The sequence below is a fragment of the Gopherus flavomarginatus genome, chromosome 9 (genome assembly GCF_025201925.1).
Source record: "Gopherus flavomarginatus isolate rGopFla2 chromosome 9, rGopFla2.mat.asm, whole genome shotgun sequence".
NCBI lineage: Eukaryota > Metazoa > Chordata > Testudines > Testudinidae > Gopherus > Gopherus flavomarginatus.
This window is the reverse complement of record NC_066625.1, coordinates 63,866,796-63,890,924: the sequence shown is the minus strand read 5'-3', so window position 1 is coordinate 63,890,924 and position 24,129 is coordinate 63,866,796. Positions and strand designations below refer to the sequence as shown.

Here is a 24,129-nt window from a genome sequence, read left to right as displayed (position 1 = left end):
CCCATAGCAGTGCCACTGATCTGGAGATATATATTGTCATCAAATTTGAAATAGTTGTGTGTAAGTATAAAGGCACAGAGCTCAGCAGCCAGTTGTGCTGTGGCATCGTCAGGGATAGTGTTCCTGACAGCTTGTATTCCATCTGTGTGTGGGATGTTTGTGTAGAGAGCCTCTACATCCATGGTGGCTAGGATGGTGTTTTCTGGGAGGTGACCAATGCATTGTAGTTTCCTCAGGAAATCAGTGGTGTCACGGAGATAGCTGGGAGTGCTGGTGGCATAGGGTCTGAGTAGAGAGTCCATATATCCAGACAGTCCTTCAGTGAGACTGCCAATGCCCGAGATGATGGGGCGTCCAGGATTTCCGGGTTTGTGGATCTTGGGTAGTAGATAGAATAACCCTGGTCGGGGCTCTAGGGGTATGTTGATTTCTTCTGGTGTTAGCGTAGGGAGTGTCCTGAGTAGATGCTGTAGTTTCTTAGTGTATTCCTCAGTGGGATCTGAGGGAAGTGGCCTGTAGAATTTGGTATTCGTGCAGAACGCAATGCCATCCACAGCCTCAGAAACCACCCTGACATTGTCATCAAAGAGGCTGATAAAGGATGTGCCGTTGTCATCATGAACAGGTCTGACTACCAAAAGGAGGCCGCCAGACAACTCTCCAATACCAAATTCTACAGGCCACTTCCCTCAGATCCCACTGAGGAATACACTAAGAAACTACAGCATCTACTCAGGACACTCCCTACACTAACACCAGAAGAAATCAACATACCCCTAGAGCCCCGACCAGGGTTATTCTATCTACTACCCAAGATCCACAAACCCGGAAATCCTGGACACCCCATCATCTCGGGCATTAGCACTCTCACTGAAGGACTGTCTGGATATATGGACTCTCTACTCAGACCCTATGCCACCAGCACTCCCAGCTATCTCCGTGACACCACTGATTTCCTGAGGAAACTACAATGCATTGGTCACCTCCCAGAAAACACCATCCTAGCCACCATGGATGTAGAGGCTCTCTACACAAACATCCCACACACAGATGGAATACAGCTGTCAGGAACACTATCCCTGACGATGCCACAGCACAACTGGCTGCTGAGCTCTGTGCCTTTATACTTACACACAACTATTTCAAATTTGATGACAATATATATCTCCAGATCAGTGGCACTGCTATGGGCACCTGCATGGCCCCACAATATGCCAATATCTTTATGGCTGACCTGGAACAACGATTCCTCAGCTCTCGTCCACTCACGCCCCTTCTCTACCTACGCTACATTGATGACATGTTCATCATCTGGACCCATGGGAAGGAGACTCTGGAAAAATTCCACCACGATTTCAACAGCTTCCACCCCACCATCAACCTCAGCCTGGACCAATCTACACGGGAGGTCCACTTTCTTGACACCACGGTGCAAATAAGTGATGGTCACATTAACACCACCCTATATCGAAAACCTACCGACCGCTATGCCTACCTTCATGCCTCCAGCTTCCATCCTGGACACATCACACGATCCATTGTCTACAGCCAAGCACTGAGGTACAACCGCATCTGCTCTAACCCCTCAGACAGAGACCAACACCTACAAAATCTCCACCAAGCATTCTCAAAACTACAATACCCGCACGAGGAAATAAGGAAACAGATCAACAGAGCCAGACGTGTACCCAGAAGCCTCCTACTGCAAGACAAACCCAAGAAAGAAACCAACAGGACTCCACTGGCCATCACATACAGCCCCCAGCTAAAACCCCTCCAACGCATCATCAAGGATCTACAACCCATCCTGGACAATGATCCCACACTTTCACAGGCCTTGGGTGGCAGGCCAGTCCTTGCCCACAGACAACCTGCCAACCTGAAACATATTCTCACCAGTAACTGCACACCGCACCATAATAACTCTAACTCAGTAACCAATCCATGCAACAAACCTCGATGCCAACTCTGCCCACATATCTACACCAGCGACACCATCACAGGACCTAACCAGATCAGCCACACCATCACTGGTTCATTCACCTGCACATCCACCAATGTAATATACGCCATCATATGCCAGCAATGCCCCTCTGCTATGTACATCGGCCAAACTGGACAGTCGCTACGGAAAAGGATAAATGGACACAAATCAGACATTAGGAATGGCAATATACAAAAACCTGTAGGAGAGCACTTCAACCTCCCTGGCCACACTATTGCAGACCTTAAGGTGGCCATCCTGCAGCAAAAAAACTTCAGGACCAGACTTCAAAGAGAAACTGCTGAGCTTCAGTTCATCTGCAAATTTGACACCATCAGCTCAGGATTGAACAAAGACTGTGAATGGCTTGCCAACTACAGAACCAGTTTCTCCTCTCTTGGTTTTCACACCTCAACTGCTAGAACAGGGCCTCATCCTCCCTGATTGAACTGACCTCGTTATCTCTAGCTTGCTTGCTAGCATATATATACCTGCCCCTGGAAATTTCCACCACATGCATCTGAAGAAGTGGGTATTCACCCACGAAAGCTCATGCTCCAAAATGTCTGTTAGTCTATAAGGTGCCACAGGATTCTTTGCTGCTTGTGCAGCAAAGCTTTCCAGGGCAGATTGACTGGAGTTCAAGACAGACAGCACATAGCAAACTTGCAGCATTTCCAGGAAGAAGTGTCCTGAGGTCACCAGTCTTGGGTAGATTCAATTTGCTATTTGGTTGGATCTAAGGATACTCCATAAAATCTATTCAATGGGTCTCCAAGGGCTATATCCCTTTTAGTGTGGTAGAGCTCACATGATTTCCTCTTAGACCCAAACCCTCTCCTTTGCACAAGTCTGAGTAAATGAGCTTGCATACAAACACTCCACAGGTATCCAGGGGACAGAATCCTCCACAGGTGAGAATGCACCAGTAGAGCTGCTCTGCAGTTCCAAACCACTGGCAATATTGCCTCTAAACACCCTTCAGTCCTTTGTTGTATTTAATTATGGATCCACAGGCAGGGCCGGCTCTAGCCATTTCGCCGCCCCAAGCGCAGTGGCACGCCACGGGGGGTGCTCTGCCGCTCGCCGGTCCCGCGGCTCCGGTGGACCTCCCGCAGGCGTGCCTGTGGATGCTCCACCAGAGCCGCGGGACCAGCGGACCCTCCGCAGGGACGCATGCGAGAAGTCCACTGGAGCCGCCTGTCGCCCTCCCAGCAACCGGCAGAGAGCCCCCCCGTGGCATGTCGCCCCAAGCACGCGCTTGGTGCGCTGGGGGCTGGAGCCGGCCCTGTCCACAGGTAATGCCACCACTGCTTGTTTGGCCTTGTCTCTACGCTTCCTCCACAATGAACCAGCTGCACGGTTTCTTGGCCTGCTATTTCCCACCGACTTTATCTGATACCATCTGATAAACCTTGTTGCTATATTATTTACACCTCTCACTCACTGATTAAGAGACTTTTAAAAGATCAATTTCATTCCCTTTTAGATTTGTTATAATTGTATTAATCAAGATGAGCTCCTTTACTTGTGCACTGCAGGATCTCCATACAATTCACCATTAGTTACTTAACTAAGCCATTATTACAGAATGCTACTTACTAATTTTATGACCTGCTATACAAAGCTGTCTTTGTTGCATCACGAACAGTGAAACTTCTCATTAGAAATCCAACAAAATAAATATGTATAAATAAATGCAGCAGTCTAAAGAGCAGAATGATAAAATCCCAAGAATGAGGAATAAGAAGCATTTATGACATGCCAAAGTTACACCAAGTACAGTATCTGCTGCACACTTTAGCAAGTAATAGATTTCATTTTGTTTAGAGCCCATATGCATTTAAAAGCACAGGAGGTAAATCCCCCTTTCCTTGAGTAGCTGGGTTTGGCAATAGAGAGGTCCAGGGAAGCAAGGGCGGAAGAAATATTCCACAGAACAGGAAGTAGCAGGAGCAGCACTATTCTAAAGCTGCCACTGCAGCTTCAAGGTTGCAGTAACCTCCATTCAGATCACTCACTCCCAGCCATGCTGCAACCCTGCTCCAGGAATCAGAAAAAGTTTTCAGGTTTTGATTTTTTCTCCCCAAAGTAGAAAAATTTCAAAAAGAAGCAAATTCTCTATTTTGTCCAAAAAAAAAACAAAAAACACCTTTGCTGAAAGCTGGTCTCTGAAGCTTTTCCTTGCGGGCTAGTTCTCCTTAACCTACAATGTCCCAGTTTTGAAGCTTTGGTCTGCAAAATTGGAAACACTTATTTTAAAAATCGGGGACACTGTAGGTCAAGTGTAATAAGCCACCAGAAACAAACATGCTGATAACGTCACACCTCCCAACCTGTCTTGCTGGTAAGATGTGAGCTCTTCAGGAGGCCTGCCTGTAAACTGTAAAACTGTAAAAACTGTAAAGACCCCAAATGGTACATTCTTAAAAATTTCACATTCAACACAATAAGGGCTCAGTTACGCCTCCCCCTTTGCAGGGTCCCTACCAGAGAGTGACGAAGCCCTTCCCTGGCTCCCCATGCTGGTTTAGCAAGGTCAGGGTGGAATGCAGGAGGGGCACAAGAGCATCTCCCACCTCTCCTAATTAGAATACTGGAATAACTCCCACAGCAGCTACATTTCTTGAACCAGCACAGATTGCAATGCTGCCCACACAGTACCCAGAGCACCTTTGCCCTTTCAAAGACACATTCTCATCTGCCCGAAGCCTCACGTGCATCGAATCTCCTCCCTAGCTCAGATGACTCTCTTACAAGCCATAAATAAGCCCTGTATGTTTAGCCTTTCAAATTCCAAACACATACTATTTTAAAAGCCTAGTAGTTGAAAGTCCTTTCCCTCGTTACTTATCTGCCAAGTCCTGAGTTCAGGGTTTTGTGTTTCCTCTGCATTATCAGTCACATCTAAACCAGTGCTGGTGATGCTATATCAGGGGTTTACCAACTAATATACACTAGCAAATGGAACTGAAGGCGAACCAATGGCCATACTTGGCAGATAGTGCACCAGGAAAGAACTGATTTTCAAACTTTTGTGTTTCAACGTGTATTTGGACTGTGTGTGATTACCTGTGTGTTCTGCTATAGAGGTAGGATTTTGATTGATTAAGAAGCACTTCATTTCACCTTTAAACCTGCACAACTTTTCTGATAATGAACTGGAATCTTCAACTATTCCACCCCTCTTCCCCACCAAAAAATAGCATTAGTTCATCTGCCTTGACAGATTCTATTTTGGTCAGATAAACCCATACATTTTTAAAGGAATTAGCAGTTCTGCTTTTTCTTGAACCTTCAGTTACCTATTCATAAGCCATCAAAATATATTAGAGATTCTCTTTAGGTTAAAGAAACTTTTCCCCCAATCCAAAACAAACATGATTACAATTACATTTGATTTAAATAATTAGAATATTTGTTGTTATGGTAATTTTAAAATGGTTTGCTGTTTTTATTATACTCCTTTTATTCAAACTTTTTCTTTTCACAATATGACTTTTCCCCCAAAACCTGACCTTAAATCCATTTTGTGCCATTGTTCCTCCAACGTCAACTAGTATTTTTCATTAGATAATCTAAATTGACAGGGTTTATAGTCCCTTTCATATGGTTTTTTTTAATAAAGACAGAAGTTTGTGTTGGAGCAGAAGTATGTAAAATACACTTCAGAACTGCAACTGCACCAATCTAAACAAGGGAGAAATAAAAAAATGTGTATTTTTTTTAATAATACTAATTATACATAACTCACCATCAAGGCTGGGCTGTAAATCGTGGTTTAGCTGCTCTCACTGCTTCAACATAAACACTAGGGGCAAAATACTCCCCCCCACAATCCTTCTTCATTGGGATTGCACGATGTGGGGGAAGGAAAGAGAAATGGTGGTAGCTGTGTGTTAAGTCCCTTGATTTGTCTCTGCTAGCTCAGAGCAGAAGAAACAGGGCTGCTGCAGGAAAGCGGCTGGGGGTGCAGAGGAGGTGGTCTAAATAGCACCTCCTCCGAGCAGCTGCACATATACTGCCTACTGTATGCTGTCAGCTGTAGCATGAATACAAGGAGATGGGGCCAGATCGCTAAGCTTGTGTATCATTAGGGTTGCCAACTTTCTAACTGCACAAACCAAACACCCTTGCCCCACCCCTTACCCTGGCCCTTCTCCGAGGTCCTGCCTCTGCCCCCCTCTGCCCCACTCCTTCTCCAAGGCCCCACTGCCCGCTCACTCCACCCCTCCTCCCTCCATCATTCACTCTCCCCCACCCTCATTCACTTTCACCGGGCTGGGGCAGGAGGTTGGGCTCCAGGACACGGTGTGGGCTCCAGGGTGTGGGCTCCAGGGTGGGGTCAGAAATGAGAGGTTCTAAGTGTGGGGGGGAGGCTCTGGGCTGGGGCAGTGGGGTTGGTTGTGGGAGGGTGGGAGGGCTCCAGGGTGGGACCAGGGATGAGGGGTTCAGGAGCGGGCTCAGGGCTGGGGCAGGGAGTTGGGGTGCAGGAGGAGGTGTGGGGTGTGGCTGGGGGAGTGGGGCTGGGGATGAGGTGTTTGGGGTGCAGTAGGAGGCTCTGGGATTGAGGGTGGGACTGAGAGGTTCAGAGTGTGGGAGGGGGATCAGCCCAGGGGCTGGGGTGCAGGAGGAGCTATTGGGTGTGGTCTCTGGGAGGTAGGCGGTTGGGGTACAGGAGGGGGCTCAGGGCTGGGGCAGGGAACTGGGTCTTGAGGGTTTGGACTCTGGCCAGGTGGCAGTTACCTTAGGCAGCTCCCGGAGATGGCTGGCATGTCTGGCTCCTAGGCAGAGGGACCAGAGGGCTCTGTGTACTGCCCACACCTGCAGACACCGTCCACGCAGCATCCATTGGCCACGGTACCCAGCCTATAGGAGCTGCAGAGCTGATGTTTGGGACAGGGACAATGTGCAGAGCCCCTATGGCCACCCCTGCACCTAGAAGCCAGATATACCAGCTGCTCTGAGTAGCCACCAGAGCCAGAGCAGGAAGGGGACCTTAGCCCCGCTGCACAGCCAACTGGACATTTAGTGGCCCGGTCAGTGGTGCTGATCAGAGCCGCCAGGGTCCCTTTTCAACTGGGTGTCCTGGTTGAAAACCAGACACCTGGCAACCTCTATGTATCATGATCCTTTGGGGCCATCTCGTGTGGAGAGGCCTCCATCTTAGCACTCATGCTAGGAGTGTACCTTGCACTGCTTCTTCATGATTGCACAATGTGGTGGCTGAAAGGGGTACAGCTCTCTGGGCTTTCCCCTCAGTGCCACCACAAAGACAGGGCAGAATTTAAATTAAGATAATACAACACAACATCGACTGTAGAAACTTCCCTGTTGATGCTTTTAAATACAGAAGTATAACTAATTGCAGCATGCGGCCGGAGTTAAAGCCAGGACTGAAGCCTTGCTTAAACCAATGGTTAACCCCATTTCACCAATCAGGTGTCAGCAGCTGGTTTAGCTGACCTGGTGTTGACCTAAGTTTAGCTGTATGGGTAGGCAAGGTCAACTATGCCTCTCCTTACACCTGTTCAGCTAAAGCAGTTGATGAAATGATGCTATTTCTCAGCCCAGAGAAGGCATGAAGAGTCGTGTCTATTCCTGGGTCAGGAGAAAAGGAATCCTTGCACTCTTGCAACACTCCTGGACCATAATGGGAGTTCCCGCCCCCCCCAAGAAAAGGCCAAGGGGGGACTGAAGAATTCAGTCTTCTGCTCTTTCAAGATGGAGATTTTGCCATTGTGCATTCAACTGGAGGAGTTTTATGGCTCTGCATATAGTAATTATCCATATAGAAGGATTAAAATGTGAGAGAGGGGAGTTGCCCAAATCAGTCCTTGTGACAGATTCCCCTGTTCTGGAGAACAGTATTGATATAGAGAGTGACTTTCTGTGATGTATGTGGTGAGTATGTTTGTAATTCATTACCTGGGCAAACAGATAACAAGCAAGAAGTTATAGCTCAGAAAAATAAACCACACTATTCTATGGCCAGCATACTGCATCTATGACCAATATATCACACTAAACTGTGGCCGATATATTGCATTCTCTTTCTGGAGGTATAGTACCTCTGAAAGTTCTTAAGAGTCTCAAATCAATGACAGCTTAAGGCACATACACTTCAAGCAGTGAAAGTTTGGGAAAATGTCACGCCTATTTAAATAATCAAACAATCGTTCCTTACAGTATTTTACAGGGCTAAGCCATGGAAGTTTAGAAATGAAAAGATTATGAGTTAAGCTTCAGCTAAATGAGGGCAGTTCCTCTTACATCCAAGTACCACTAACAACTAGAGCCTGTCAATACTTTTAAATTCTTAGATTCCTAAATTGCTTTATGCAAGACTTCCAACAAAATTACAATTTCACACTCAGTAAATAAAAAGGGGGAGATTGAAACAAGTGTGATTTTCATTATAAGAGACTTGCACGGATATACATATTTTTGCTGAAACTTACTTTATCCGTCTCACCAGGTGATACTGTAGATAAGCAACCTTTAGCAGTAGGACAGCTACTATATATATATATATAAATAAAAGCAAGACTAATGTGATTAAAAATATGTGAACCACAGATTTTTTCCAGCAATGACAACCTCTTCCAAGTTCTGCACTTCGAGAAGTGGTATAGAAATAGAGGAGCCCTGCACTAAGCCAGCTTGCTGGGACCCTCCCTCGCTGAAATGAAATCTTACTTCCTGCCTCTACCATACAGCAGGTTTGATTTGTATTCCATGTCAGCAGGCCCACATGTTCACCTTCAAAGGAGTCACAATTTACCATCTCTGGGCTTTTACAAAAATCAATAATATTCCACCTCCTCTTCAAAGTTAACAGCAGCAACAACACATCTTTTAAAAATATTTGTTCTTAGAAACGGTCAGCCAAGACTCATTCCCTAATTGCACCACAATTTTTTTCAAATGCAGGTTGTAGTGGGGAACAATGGGAAGGAAGAGGACTTCAGTTAAAATATAACTGACTTCAGTATGGAGGAAAGAAACAATTAGCCTTCCAAATGTGTTTCACGCACTTTAAGAATTCCATTCCCTGAACGTATATTTCAGCATATTCTCCTACTCCACTTCCATTTAAAAACAGGCCTTTTATAAATTAAGGCCCCAATCTTCCAGTTCAGACTATGTAGCATTTCAGTAGGTCTTCTCAGGTACCTAAGTTCTACTCAACATGAGGGGTGCAGAATTGCAACCCAGGAAGAAATTGGTGCATTTGAAAATGCATCACTGTATTTATTATTATTAATTATTATTATTATTATTCAGGAGATTTTTATAATCCAATCTAGTCACTAGCTAGTAGATGAATTTCCCTATACTAAGTAAGGAATGTTTGTGAGTCTCAATTTACAGTGCTGCACAGACACAAATCATTAGTTAAAACGTTATTAAACATCAATATGAAACAATTTCTCTCTCTCCATGTGCTAGACATTTTTGGACAAGGAGGGAGAAAAAATTAAATCAATCTTTGGCTCAGAGACACTAGACTCCCGAAGTGGCAAAGAGAATCCTTATGACATTCTAAGAAAAATCTTAGGAATTTTTTTCCTGTTTGGATTATGGAAAGCAATGCTGCTCCATCAACTGCACAGTGCTGAACCTGGGATTAAGTAAAACATAGCCAAGTAGCTAATTAGTAGGTTCATTCCAGGGGATTTACCTGGAGAGTATAAAAGATCTCTAAATGGAAGACATGCACAAAACAGGCAACATTGTGGCTACACTTACTTCAGGTTTTAAAGGGGTAGAGTGTGAAAGTAAAAATACCTCTTTGCATTAATGACTATTATAGATAGCTCCATTGGAACCTGCCACTGCGATTCAAAAGCCTGATGCAGAGAGAGAAATTCCTACAGACGTTAACCAAAAGAGAGGGTCACAGTATCGAGTAAAGTAGATTTAGCTACTAAAAAGGCATCTATTCAAGTTAATCTGGCTGTGGCAAAATGTGTTACTTCAACTACTGAGTGCTGCATTATGTTGAAGAAGGGGGCAGTTGAAGAAACAGGAAGCACAGCTAGTAAGAAAAAAAACTAATTAAATCATCCAAATACATTCTCTTCCCTGGATTGTGAGTTTCTCAGGGCAGGGTCCATCTCTTTGCTGCATGTTTTGCAGTGCTACCGCAATCCAAGTGAAAGGAATAATACAGGGCTCTCTATAGCTGAGACCAGCCAGAATGAGGGGCCTGAAGTAAAGATTTAAAAGAAATACTAAAAGAGGAAAATGGATGGATCAACAAACTTTTCTTAACATCCTCCACTTTCAGAGTTCAGGGTGACAGTTTCTGCTACACTCAGAGGTGCACCACAGAAATCACAGCCCAGTGGGAAGGGGGACAGTGATAACTTTAAGTCTCCTTTGCTCCCTTGTAATCCGGAGCTGCTCCAAAATCTGAAACATAATAGGCCAACAGCACTGTCTAGAAACTCCATAGTGGTGCAGTCCAAACCCTGACACACCACCTACACCAGATCGTATGAACGGTACCTCAGAAGCAGCCTGCCGGCTATCTTCCACAACCTCTACAACCTGAGAAATCCTCCTGCAGCCAGACATAAGGCTTTTTAGGCCTCTCCAGTCCTTTTACCCAGGAGTCAGCAGGGAGGGTCTTAACCTGATAGTGCACATATTTCTCTGCGCTTGAGTTCTCTTTGTTCCACTGATGTCTTCACCGCCTTTTTGACAAAGTTAATAAAGCATAACATGAACTAGCCTCCTCTCAGCCCACAAAGAAATATTTGAAGACTACATTTCTATATACACCATAAATATTTATACAGTGATAATCACAGATCTCGCCTGAGGGGGTCCCAACCATTGCTTACACGAAGATGAATAAATAAATAATTTCAACCTCAAAGTTCAAAAAAAAAATGTCTCTAGAAGAGAGGGGTTCTAACCCCCCTCACCTCCGGACCATCTTCCTACTAGGGATGGCAAGCCACTAGTAAGCTGCTGATGCTTTTATATCCCAGGGTGTTCAGTTCTAGTCCCAGCTGGGCAAATTCCTAGCACAGTTATCCTCTGCTATTGCCCACTCCAGCTGCTGAAGATGTCCATAGAAAGAGCATGCATTATGACTATCCAGAGAATCTCGATTAGGATGTGTAAGAATCATGGGCAAGATGCTAATCTGATGTAAAATTGTTTAGCCTCATTTATTTAAGTGGAGTGACACTCTGTTTAGACCAGTTGAGGACATAGCCCCCAAACGTAAGAAAGCAGAAGAGAAGATACAGAAGTTAAAAACAGTCCCCTCTGGTTGTACTAACTAAGGAGGTAACTGGGAAATATTGGTGTCAGGCTTTATCATCAGTCACGTATACCTACTGTTGATGAAGAGAGGAAGGTCAACGGGGTTTAAGGACAGTTAAAACCTGTTGATATTTCCTGGGTTAAAGATGTTTCCCTTTCCAAAATGCAGTACATGTAATAACTATAAAATGGATTTAATTTCTTACCTTCTGCAAAAGGTTCCCACTCATAAAATCGACCCATAAATGGTTTGTTGTTGTATGATGCACACTGTACTTCTCTGATATTTCTGCTGCTTTCAGGACACATCTATTACAATAAAGAACAGAGGTGTTGTGTTATATTTCCAGTGAGATCACTATCACTTTCTTCTTTTTAATTACTTTTAAAGATGTCCCAAGCTCAGATCCAAAAAGCTACATTACAGGGGGCATCTTTTCTGCAACATAGGTTAGGAATTAGAAGCACAATAGAGGAATTGTGGCTGTCCTGTGCAGTCAAATCTGTTCTCTTGCCAGGAGGGAGACCTCATCAGCAAAAGTCACTAGTGAATATGCCTCTGAGCAATCATCATGTGGATTGCCTGGCCCTTTCCATATTCCATAGACAGAAGCAGGTAGTGAACACATTGGGGCTAAGCGTGCCAATTGCCTCAGCTACTTTGTGCAGCATGTGGAATAGCACTACTGCAGTGACTTATGTACTTGCTCACCAAAAGGCATGCAAGAGATTCTGCTACAGGGGATCATTAGTATGGCTTGGTAGGATCAGGTCTCACGTAGAGCTGAGTGAATATTGCTGGGGGGTTTGATTAATTGGCAGTTCCGAATTTAAAAAAAGTCAGGTCCAACTGAATCCAAAAATTGAAAAACAAAATGACTGAATGAAAAACAAACAACAAACAACTCGGTTTAGTTCGCCACACACCATCCAAGTGCCCCCAAAATTTGGAGCCAAAACTATTTCACAAATTCATGTCAAATCTGTGAATAATTTTGGGTTGACCAAAAAATGGATTTTTTTTGGCAAATAAGCTATTTGTCAGAAAAATTTCACTCAGCTCTGGCCCAATGTTGATATTACAGTGATGAGCACCACAGAAATGTAAGATCAAGAAACAAATAGTACATTCATGCCATGGTCATAACTAAAATTGTAATTACTATTTACAACAACATTAAAATCTGAAGTATCCAAGGAAAGAAAACAATCATGAGCTTTGTGGAGTTATTGAGGTAACAGTTGTCCAAAATAAGTAACTTTGTTACTGACCTGTCACTTTTTCAATCAAATGATATTTCAAGGGAAATACAATAAACCAAATGTAGTCATTTCCCTTTCACAATAACTTTGTATTATTCTATTTACTGGGCTCAGATTCAACACAGTCGAAACTCAAACACTTGCATGAAATGTTAAAAGCTGGCCACAGTTATTTCTTAGCATATATTTAAAACTCATTCCATCTTATGGTATGTTTATTTTTAATACCTATCTACACACAATTCTATTATTTCCATTACTGGGTATTTCAACTTGTGTCTTAGTCCCAGTTGCAATATTCTTGAAACTAAACAACGACAATGTCCAAGTCAAAAATGCATGTATGTGTACATACAAAGACTATGGGATGTCACACAGAACCAGACCAGCATGTCAAGTTTCTCTGCTGAGAAGCCATAGATTTCAAAAGAATGGGCCCAGAATTCTACAAAAGCAGTAAGTACCATTGATTAACTAATTCATCTGTATCTATTTTATTTTGAAAAAAAAGCAGTGAGAAGAGAGATATCGCTGAAATTCTGTGTTAGTTTTCATATATTTATGTCAGGTGAAGGAGCAGAAGACAGCGTACCAGAAGTCTCACATAGGAGCTGGCTGGTCATTATCCATCCTCTGTCTGCAGAGATGTATCTGTTTGGCTGATGGAGGCATCGAAGCCTAAGTCTCTCCCAGTTGGCAGTACATGTGGCTACATCCACATGTCACAAATTGTTCTTTTAAATGTCGCTGGTTTTTTTAAATTATTATTTTGACACTCATCTTCTGACAGTCTGAGGTTTTGTATTTGCTTGTTCTTCCTTCTGCAGTCTTGAGCTAATGCTCTTGCCTATCTGTACTGTATTTCCGGCACATAAATCATTTCCTGTACACCCTGACCCTACTAACTGCAGACCACACATGAGTAAAAAGATAAAAATATTCACTGCTGGGTTGCCAAAAAGTAGTCTTATTTTTTTATTTTATATCACTGGATTTTCTATTTCAAAGTTATGGAAGAGTCACCCAGGGGAAATGGTGAAAATCCCAGCTCTTGAGTCATTAAAAGTTGGACAGGACAAAGCTAGGAAAATACATTGTTCAAAATAATCCTGCACTAGCTGAGCAATGCACTGCCTTAATGAGGTCTTGGCTATGTCTAAAAGTTATAGTGTGATGGTAGGAACAAGCCCATTTGCTAGTCTGTCTCTTTTAAATCATTGTGAACTATCATATGTACATACGAGTTGGTAAGAGACAACAGGTCTGAAATGATTCTTTGCTTTTTTTTGGGGGGGGGGAGATTTATTTCTTTATATAGATTAAGGTCACAAGCATTTATAACACACTCTGCTGATGTGCTAATAATAATCAATAATACATACTGCTTAGGTCTATAATAGTCTGTTAACACTTATGACTCATTTAACCTTTATAAACCATTTATATATTAATATATTATAAATAATATTAAACACGACCCATACAATATTTTTGTGCAGCCTGCCTGAAAAACAGATCTTTTAAATGCTCTGACGAAGTGACTGAAAGTTGTGTAAGCTCTCTGTGTCCTCTTAAGCCCAGTCGTAGCCTTTGCGGTATGCTACAGTATGTCACTACAAAAACTAAAAGCAAACAAAAAAATGAATCATGCTGCTACAAAACCAAGTGCAAGATTTTGCAGGTGCCACAAAACCCCGTCAATTCCCTTGGTTTATTCCTTTTTTTCCCCATCAGAGGCTATAGTCCGTTTTTAAGCTTCCCATTCCCTACCCCCATTTATCATACACCCTTATTATTGCCTCAAGAAAAGCTTTAAGGAGAGACTCCAAGGAAGAGGTCCCATTCACCATTGCCGCAGCTTTTAGTTTCTTACAAAATTCCCCAGCAACTCTCATGTATCTAGTAGTTTTTAATCACACCTCCCACCATGATATCAGAGTATCTGCTAATGATAGATGCCCTATACTTGCTGATCCTTCCAATAAAGCTATGCAGGGGTGGTTCTAGCTTTTTTGCCGCTCCAAGCATGGCAGGCAGGTTGCCTTCGGTGGCTTGCCTGCGGGAGGTCCCCGGTCCCGCGGCTTCGGCGTACCCGCCACTGAATTGCTGTCAAATCCGTGGGACTGATGGACCTCCCTCAGGCAAGCCGCCGAAGGCAGCCTGACTGCCGCCCTCGCAGGGAACGGCAGGGCACCCCCTGTGGCTTGCCGCCCCAGGCACGCGCTTGGAGTGCTGGTGCCTGGAGCCGCCACTGATGCTACACATAGGTTCATTGCAAATGTGTTGCTTGAAATATATTTTAAAAGCATGTTTCAGGAGGAAGGATGGTCTTGGAATGGGACTCAGGAGACCTGGGTTCATGTCTCACCTCTGCCACAGACTGCTCATGGGACTTTGGGCAAGGTACTTAATCTCCTTGTGTCTTTGCAGTGAAGTTCCCCATTTATCATTATTATTGGGATAATAGTAACTTCTTCCTAAATATGGATGCTATGAGTAGGGATTGGGGACAATTTTCAAAATGCAATTTTTTATCAAAATCGCAACTTTTGATTTTAAAAACAGATCCAGAATTTCAAGCATTTTTTTTCAAAACTGACATCTTGTATTTTGGTCAGCAACAGAGCTGGTAAGAAATATGTACGAAAAAATAGGGTGACATTTTTGAGAAAGTTTGTGTAGAAAACACACACATACACTCTTATCTTAACCAGCTCCAATTGTGAAGACACACATTTAGGACCAGAGCTCATGTGAAGCAATACTTATGTACACCTACTAAGCTAAGATTTCAGGTACAACTGCAATAGGGCCCATAGAAATTAACTAGATAAATCAATCTCATATTGGTAGAATGTTTAACTTTCTAACATGTTGAAGGAAAACAAAAACTAGAACCCACAATTGTGTAAGTTTTTTAAGTCATCTCCTTTTCATAATACACTTGAAGAGAAAGAAAGTGTCAAGGCAACGACAAATTATTTTACTCAACTATCAGGCTAGATAGCTTAAAGTGTTACAAATTTTCTATAAAGGTTGATTGTCAAAAATTTCACTGCCTCAACCTGATATATTCATAACAAATACCTTTTCAGCAAACAGTATTCGCCCATCAGTGAGAAACAGCAGAAACAGGATGATAACCTGCCACTTAAAGTCCTGAGCCTTCATGCAATGGTAAAATTTACAACTTAATATACAGGATTTTATCTACGTAGCTAGAGTACCACTAAGCTGCAGCTATGAACCACAATCCCATTAACACGAGACTATAACCCTCAGTGTTTTTGCCCAGCCAGCAAATGATGAAAAGGACAGCAACACTACAGAAACTGAGGCTCGGAGAGTGTAAGGACAAAAATTTCAAAACAAGACACTAATTTTTGTTGCCCAAATTTGGGTAACTAAGGCTTGATTTCCAGAAGCATGGAATCCCTGAAGGTGTCTGAAATAGAGCAATCAAAATCAACAGACACTTCTGAATGTTTTACCCTATTTCTGCCTCAATTTCCTCATCTACACAATGTGAAGATTAAAGGTTACCTAGTTCAGGATAGCACTTTGAGATCTAGGATTGTGATGCACTTTATTATATATGTCACATATTGTTAGTGTTGTCTAAAATCAGCATCAATGGGGAGCAGATACCACATGTAACATTTAAAAAATGAATCTCCTCATTTATTCCTCACCTTTCAAAAATATTTGAAAGGAAGGGGTTTTTAAATTTTTCTTGAAATCTTAATCCGTTTAAATAGCTTTTGGCTAAATACAGAAAATGACTATCACTTTCCCAAACTGGACACATGCCTGCAATTAGAAAAACTGTTCCAAAGCTGCACTAGGATAATTCACTTTTGGAAATGCATAAAGGGGTTGTTCTAACTCAAACCACCTCTAAAAGCAATTAAACCATTCACTAAGATTTTGGCACTGTTTTGTTTGTCTGGCCTACAGTCACTGGCAAAATCTTTTTCTTAGTCCTTACAATCCTACTGGATTTCCCGGACTCAAGTACGGTTCACTGATTAATACTTTCCAGGGTGAATAAAAATCAATTATTTAAATTTAAAGCAGAGTTTTGAGGAGAAAAACCTATCTAAAGATAGTTTTAATTAAGATACATTATAGCTCAAAGATATCTCATAATGGAATATGGGTTATAAATTCTAATTCTATAGTATGAGACAATATATTCAGGAAATGTTTAAGAAAAATTTTGAAAATGAATTCCAATAGGTCATGGATTACGGACCCAATCTTATGGTGTTCCAGGGGCTTCTGTATAGATTATTTAGGTTAACCTTTCTATCTACTCAATGGGACTCAGTGCTCAGCCTAGAAGATACCATCCAAGATGCTTAGTTTTGCAGTTCTCAAACCGTGGATTTGTGTCTCCAGAGATAACATGCTTGATAACAGCAAAAATGTATTTAATTAAATAAATAAATAATATCTAAAAGTGAGAAACAACAGACCTCAACCCTATTGTCCCTCTGCAGATTTGTGTACACAGAGTCAATCCCTTACCTCTCTCTAAAAGTGCAAAGTTTCAAAAAGTTCAATCAATAGTTGATTGTTGGGGGCAGAATAGATCTGGACAAGGAGAAGAAGTCTGGAGATAAATGTGAGAAGGGAGGGACAGGCACTAGAAACAAAAGTGCAACTGTTTGAGCAGCATATTCCAGAAGTCTTGAGGTCTTTCTGAGTGTAGCCTTCATTGATTTGAGATCTGCCATACCATTTTCTCACTAAAAGGGAAAACCTATAATGGCAGTAGTCCATAAAAGAGACCCAGTTTGGGAATATTTTAATGAAGTTCCTCTACCTGTGGGTAAGACAGGCATGCATGCAAAATGCAAACAGTGCAACAAAGAAATGCAAGGAGGAGGAAGCTGCATCAAAGATGATGAAAGAAACATGTCTGAACATGCAAGATCTTCAGGTTGGTAACAACCAACAAGAATGTACTTTTATGTAAGAAGTCCATGATTAAATCAAGTCTTCCTGACTAGTGATTTAAATCATGATTTAAATCAAATCTATCCTGATACTTTTAGTGTATATAAATAAATAAATGGGGAAAAATTCACCTCAGCTTTAAAACCTTTGTTACAGTGAGCTCCTAGCCTTTCATGAAAATGGTTTAGAAGGGATTTTCTAAAAGTGATAGCCAAAAACAGTCTTCCATGTATTTCCAGAAAGTAAATGCTTCATAATAAAGTGAAATCATGCAGGCGTCTATCTAGACTTTCTTTGTTTAGTGGCCCATTTAATTTCTTCTACAGTCCTATCTATTCTTACTGACATTTGATCATTCTTAAAAGGAAACAAAAGGGAATTTCTGAAAAAATAATTCAGCATCTTATTTCTTTAAAAAAAGCAATGTGCTATCAAAAGCAGAATTCCCTTCCTATGTTTATATGAGTCTCTCCAGCTCTTTACATTATCACCCACTGTAATCCAGGGTCATATTTGGCTATCAGACTGATGTTCAGCCAAACTCTGCCCCAAAATGCATGTGCATGAGTCTCACTGAAGTCAATGGAAATCACATGCCAGTATCTGAGAGTTCTTGAGGCCACAAGCTTTTTCTTCTTGTATGTCCAAAGCACATGCACAGCAATGTAATTATATACTATAAAGTAAATATGAAATAGCATTTCTTCTGCCAAGCATGTATCAGAATTCAGTGATACAGATGGCTGAAAAATAAACTAATTTCATTAAATTGGTTTTGTTTAGAAGGTTTGAAACAAACCCTTTTTAATGTTTAGTTTTGTATTTTTTTTTAAATTTAAAATATTTTCTTGTTTTTGTTTACAAAAACAGGTTTATGGTAACTGACATTTTTGTTATAAACGTTATTCTATAGTTTCAGAAAACATTTTGATTAAAAAATGTAATGTAAAGCAAAACAATTGACAATGTTCCAGTTATAAAAGGGCCATTATTAAATGGAAAAAAAAATTAGAAAAATTTTGATCAACTCTAGTTACAGACCATGACCATAGATAGTAAACCATGAACATATGGGTTGGCAAGAAGTGAAAATTACTAGCTGTGAGTAGTGCTGTATCTTGGCATATTTAGAAGGAATTAAGCACTTGAACAGACTAAATCACAGCCCTGCCTGAAGCACTGAGGTTGCAGCTATATGTCCACTGCAGTACTTTTCTATGCCTGGTTATGGTTATCCACACAAAATAATTAAGGAATTATGTTGTTTGAAACAAGAGTTTGAGTAGAGTTTGAGGCAGCAGGTAATGCAAAGAGACGTTCACTTCTTTATAGCTAAATAGCTGGTTTCAGGCCTATGCTGTGTCACAGAAGAAAGCAACCTTGGTGGTCTAATTCATGTTTCCTGGATAGGCTTGTGTCCATATCACAAAATTACCATACTTCTGCCAAAATTCAGAACAGCTGGAAGTACCTGCTCGGGGAAGGTTCATTAAGAGGCTATATTTCAGATCCATACCGAGTTGCACTAATGCAGAGCTAGGGGAAGATAGTGCATGCAGGCAGGCAGGCACTGATAAGCTATTTTAGACACTTATATGAACACCATCACTGTAGTACCTGAGCACCTCATACTCTGATAAAACACTCCTGTGAGGTAAGGAAGTGCTATTACCCCCTTTTTACAGATGAGGAACTAAGGTACAGAGAGACTAAGCGACTTGCTCAGGGTCTCACAGGATGTTTGTGATAGAACAGGCATTGAACCCCTGTTCTAACCATTGGACAATCCCTCCTCACTATGGGTCTTATTCAAAGCCCATGGGAGCCATTCCATTTAACTCAATAGGCTTTGGATTAGACTTTATGTGAGGTCCTAAATTCCTGTATTCATTCTTTGCTTTCATGAATACTTATGTTCTTCCACAAACGTTTAAAAAATGAGCTTTGAGAATTTACACTCACTAGGTATGTTGTAACAGTTTAAAATATTTCTCCAGTAAATCACACAAATGACAATAACTGCGTCCTTGAATAAGCAAATGTTTGCCCTTATGTTTTTGTTTTTTTTTAAAGAGAGAGCATACTTTTCACAGTATATTTATTGCTTTTCAAAGTATATTTAATACACTAGATTCCTTAACCTGGTCCTGACTTCACATGAAAGCTTTTAATTTCCTTTCAATTCACTTAAAGAACAGTTTCCAAAAAGAACCTATTCAATTTATTAAATGTATTTAAATACATTTTATCCACACATAAAATACCCATGATCTACTAACTCTATTTCAGTCAATGACAGACAAGAAAAAATTCGAAAAAAGAAAGATAGGAATTAACATTTTAGCTACATGCCTTCTACACAGATTGAAACTCTGGCATGCTTAGCATGCTTTCCAAATACATATCATAAACTTTTAACATGCTCACACATCATCAGCCTCTTTCTCATTCAGTCTTGTCCTTCTGCAAATCAAAGTCACTGACAGGGCAAACATAAATAATTAGACCTTTTCACTTCAATCAACTCAATGTCATGCCAAGCATTTCCATATATAATTCCCATTTGAGCAATACTGACAGTGTTTCCACTATGTCTTTCAGCAATCTATTGCCGAGCCTAACCTCTCCGTGTTCAAGCCATTTTCCTAAGGTACAATCTGAACTTCATGGTAGATGGAAAAGAACAGTTACCTTATCAAGTTATCTGGTCTAATTCTTTCCAGTTTTAGCTGTAGGCCATTTTTTCTCCCTTTTTTAAACCACTTTCAGATAACTTAAATAATCTTTTCTTGACAGTGTTTCTTTGAAGGGGTTCGAACAGTATAATGCAATAGCTCTCAATCTCCATTTTTCCCAGAATGCAAAAAAATGAAACTTCTTCAGGCTGTCTTTGTATGTTGAATTCCCAATAGTTACACCATTCTGGAGATGGGCCCTTCAAATTTCTTCAAATATTTATGCTCTTTGGGGCAGAAACTGCCATGTATTATACATTTGTGCAATGTCTAGCACAATCGAGCACTGGCCTGGTTTAATTACTAGACAGTACTCCAGTAATTCATAAGTATTCAACAGTAGTGGGTTTTTGCTCTTATATAATGCCAGGACTCTGATTCACACACAATATCTCATGAGCCATATTTTCTGAGTGGGCACTACATTTGAGCTTATAGACATGCAGAGCTTGCACGTTACAGCAGCTTCTATTTCTTTTTGATACTTAAGACAAATCAATTTGTGAGTATGTTTACCTGTTATAGCTTTGTAAATAACTCTCATTTCATTTTCCTAGTTAATAAATCTTTAGTTTTTTACAGGATTGGCTACACGTGTCTTTGATGCAAGATCTGAGGTACAACTGACCAGGTGTAAGTGACTGGTCCTTTGGCACTGGGAGTAACCTGAATATTGTTGTGACTTTTGGTGTAAGGGATCATCTATCACAAAGACAGGATTGCCTTGCCTGGGTGGCAAAACAGACCAGAGTGCCCAAGGGGACTGTCTGTGACTCCATTTTAAGGCTGTTATAATGCTTGAAGAGTTCACACTTGATACTTGGTTTGTGAAATCTAAGTAAAAAACACACAACCAGTTGGGGCTTATGCCCTGGTTTGTAACAGTTTGCCCTGAGGCTGGCACTCTCAGTTGTGAGCCACTCCAGACAGCCTGACAGCATCATCTAATTTATATGAATCCCTGCTATTTGTCTTTTCTCCCAAGTATTCACAATCCTACTCTCTTAATTTATGTTGGAATATTTTATATGGTATGGAAGTCAAACTAATTGATCAGCAATTTCCTGGGCTTTCCTTTTTAAAGATTCTGGTACATATTGTGACGGGTTGGATCACAGAACCCTCTCTGGAAGTTGCCACCTGAAGTGCCAAGACTACTTCTGCCTCTGCCTTACCTGCCAGCTCGGGGCCACCGCACCCTGTCCTGCTGAGCCAGACACTCCCGTCTGCTCCCACAAAGACCCAGGGTCTGAATTACTTGCCCCAAAGCTGCTGGTTTACCTGAAAGCAGCTAACACAAGTGTTCTTGTCTTTAACACTCAGATGCCCAGCTCCCAATAGGGTCTAAACCCAAATAAATCTGTTTTACCCTGTATAAGGCTTATGCAGGGTAAATTCAAATTGTTCGCCCTTTATAACACTGATAGAGAGATATGCGTGGCTGTTTGCTCCCCCACGTATTAATACATACCCTGGGTCAATTAATAAGTAAAAAGTGATTTTATTAAATACAGAAAGTAGGATTTAAGTGGTTCCAAGTAGTAACGGACAGAACAAAGTAAGTCACCAAGCAAAATAAAATAAAACACGCAAATCTATGTCTAATCAAACTGAATACAGATAACCTGATCCTCAAAGATGCTTCAGTAAGTTTTTTCCTCAGACTGGACACCTTCCAGGCCTGGGCACAAATCTTTCCCCTGGTACAGCTGCTTGTTCCAGTTCAGGTGGTAGCTAAGGGATTCTTCATGATGTCTCCCTCCCACTTTGTTCTGTTCTGTCCATTTATATATCTTTTGCATAAGGTGGGAATCCTTTGTCCCTCTCTGGGTTCCCACCCCCTCCTTCTCAATGGAAAGACACCAGGTTAAAGATGGATTCAAGTTCAGGTGACATGATCACATGTCACTGCAAGACTTCATTGCCCACTTGCCAGCACACAGGTATACAGGAAGACTTACAGATAAAACACAGCCATCTGCAGACAATTGTCCTGGTTAATGGGAGTCATCAAGATTCCAAACCACCATTAATGGCCCACACTTGCATAATTACAATAGGCTCTCAGAGTTATATTTCATATTTCTAGTTTCAGATACAAAAGTGATATATTTATACAAATAGGATGATTACACTTAGTAAATTATAAGCTTTGTAATGATACCTTACAAGAGACTTTTTGCATGAAGCATATTCCAGTTACATTATATTCACTCATGAGCATAATTTTATAAAACCATATAGACTGCAACGTCACACATATAACATTTACCTTTCAAACCATCTTGTACCTCTCCAAATTCTTATACATTATTGAAACATATTTCTAGAGGTTCAGCAATTTCTTCTGCCAATACATCTAAAATCCTGGTGTGCATCTCATCTAGCCCTGCTGATTGAATATGTTCAGTTTTATCAGGTAACTCCTTTACCAATTCTGTGTTGTTAACCTTTCTTCCTTTCTCCATCTGTCAACTGCATTAAGTTTTCTGCATTCCTTGCAGCTAAAATGCAATTAACAGAATATGCCTTTTGGATGTATGAACACAATACAGGCAATGCCTATCTCCAGATTGGAGTTTGTCTCCAGCTTTTTAAGAGTGCAGCTCGAACCTTAAACCTTTTGTTTTACTATTGATTTCAGCTTTGCAGCACTGAAGAGTTCTCTGAATTCACTTCCAAAGCATCTGAAGTGTTACTTGAACCTAATCTTTATTAACTTTGCAATGCATCAGGAACAGGGACAATGCAGCAAGTATATCTGTTATTGCTCTAGCCAGTTGTTTTCCCACAATAACACTTTCCAGCTTAAATCACAGCGGTTCCAATGTCAAGGAATTTCAGTTAATAAAGCACTTGAAAAATGAAAAATTCTTGCCTAGCTTTTATCATTATTGTATTTTATTCTAAGTGTGCAAATCTGCTAAACAGAGAGCTGTTTAGATGACTGGGGGGAAACATCTCATCTCACATTTTCCACTGCCAATGGGAGGATTCAAGTACAGCCCCAACTCGTGCATAAAATTTAGTGAATCTCTTCACTTATAGAGAAACCATCCATATCACTCCACTGTGTATAATTTAGCATACTTGGCATTTCAGTATTGAATAGGTCTACAAGCGAAATGGTGTGGGAACACTAACAATACAAGTGCCTCTACTGCACCTAGTCCACAGTTTTAAGAAGGACTCCTGCTTCCACTGCTGTCTATTACTAAAATTTCACAGTCAAAATATTTATCCCAGGAAAATAAAAACCCCACTTGAAAAAAACCCAGCTTCTACGTTACCTATTTTTAATAATAAAAAAATAGAAAGAAAAACTGAACATGGGAACATCTCTTCAGTTGGTGTAAATTGGAATAGCTCCACAGAATACATAACTACATTGATTTACTTTCCAAACCCTTGATCCATCAGATGGCCAGATGTCGATCACCTCACTCCAGAAGAAATGAATTAAAAATAAAAATAAAAAAGTCTTCACATTTTACTTTTCCCAAGTTGTTGTCAGTGCCTATTTCACTGTGAGACAGATAGGCCGTTAAGCATTCAGACTGGGCTGTCCAAGGGATCTTCTTTGGCTGATCTTAGCAAATTTACTACAAATTGTTAGCTACCTTTGTACCCTGGCTGCTCCCATTCACATTTTTATATAAATATGCTGCAGGAGTCCATCCAAATTCAAAAATCCTTTCACTAAACCACATTTATAGAAACCGTGTGTCATGCTTGAGGCATTTAAACAGCACACTGTTGTCTCATTTAATGAGAAACCAATGAGAATTATTTCTATTAGAGAAAACCTGGCAAAAAGTCTTAAGAATGTCTAAACATGAAACCCTTCAGATTAGCTGGTTCTTCAGTGTCTCATCTGGCTTTATTGTTCAAAAACACACACAA

At 41.1% G+C, this 24,129-nt stretch overlaps 1 protein-coding gene across 1 annotated transcript in view; it reads right to left on the bottom strand.

The window, feature by feature from the left end:
• THSD4 (thrombospondin type 1 domain containing 4) overlaps positions 1-24,129 on the bottom strand; it is a 654,719-nt gene that overhangs the window by 516,518 nt on the left and 114,072 nt on the right. Inside the window, exon 6 of the mRNA XM_050967929.1 lies at positions 11,473-11,575. Within this exon, the coding sequence (XP_050823886.1) occupies positions 11,473-11,575 (103 nt within the window). The remainder of the gene's footprint in view (positions 1-11,472; positions 11,576-24,129) is intronic.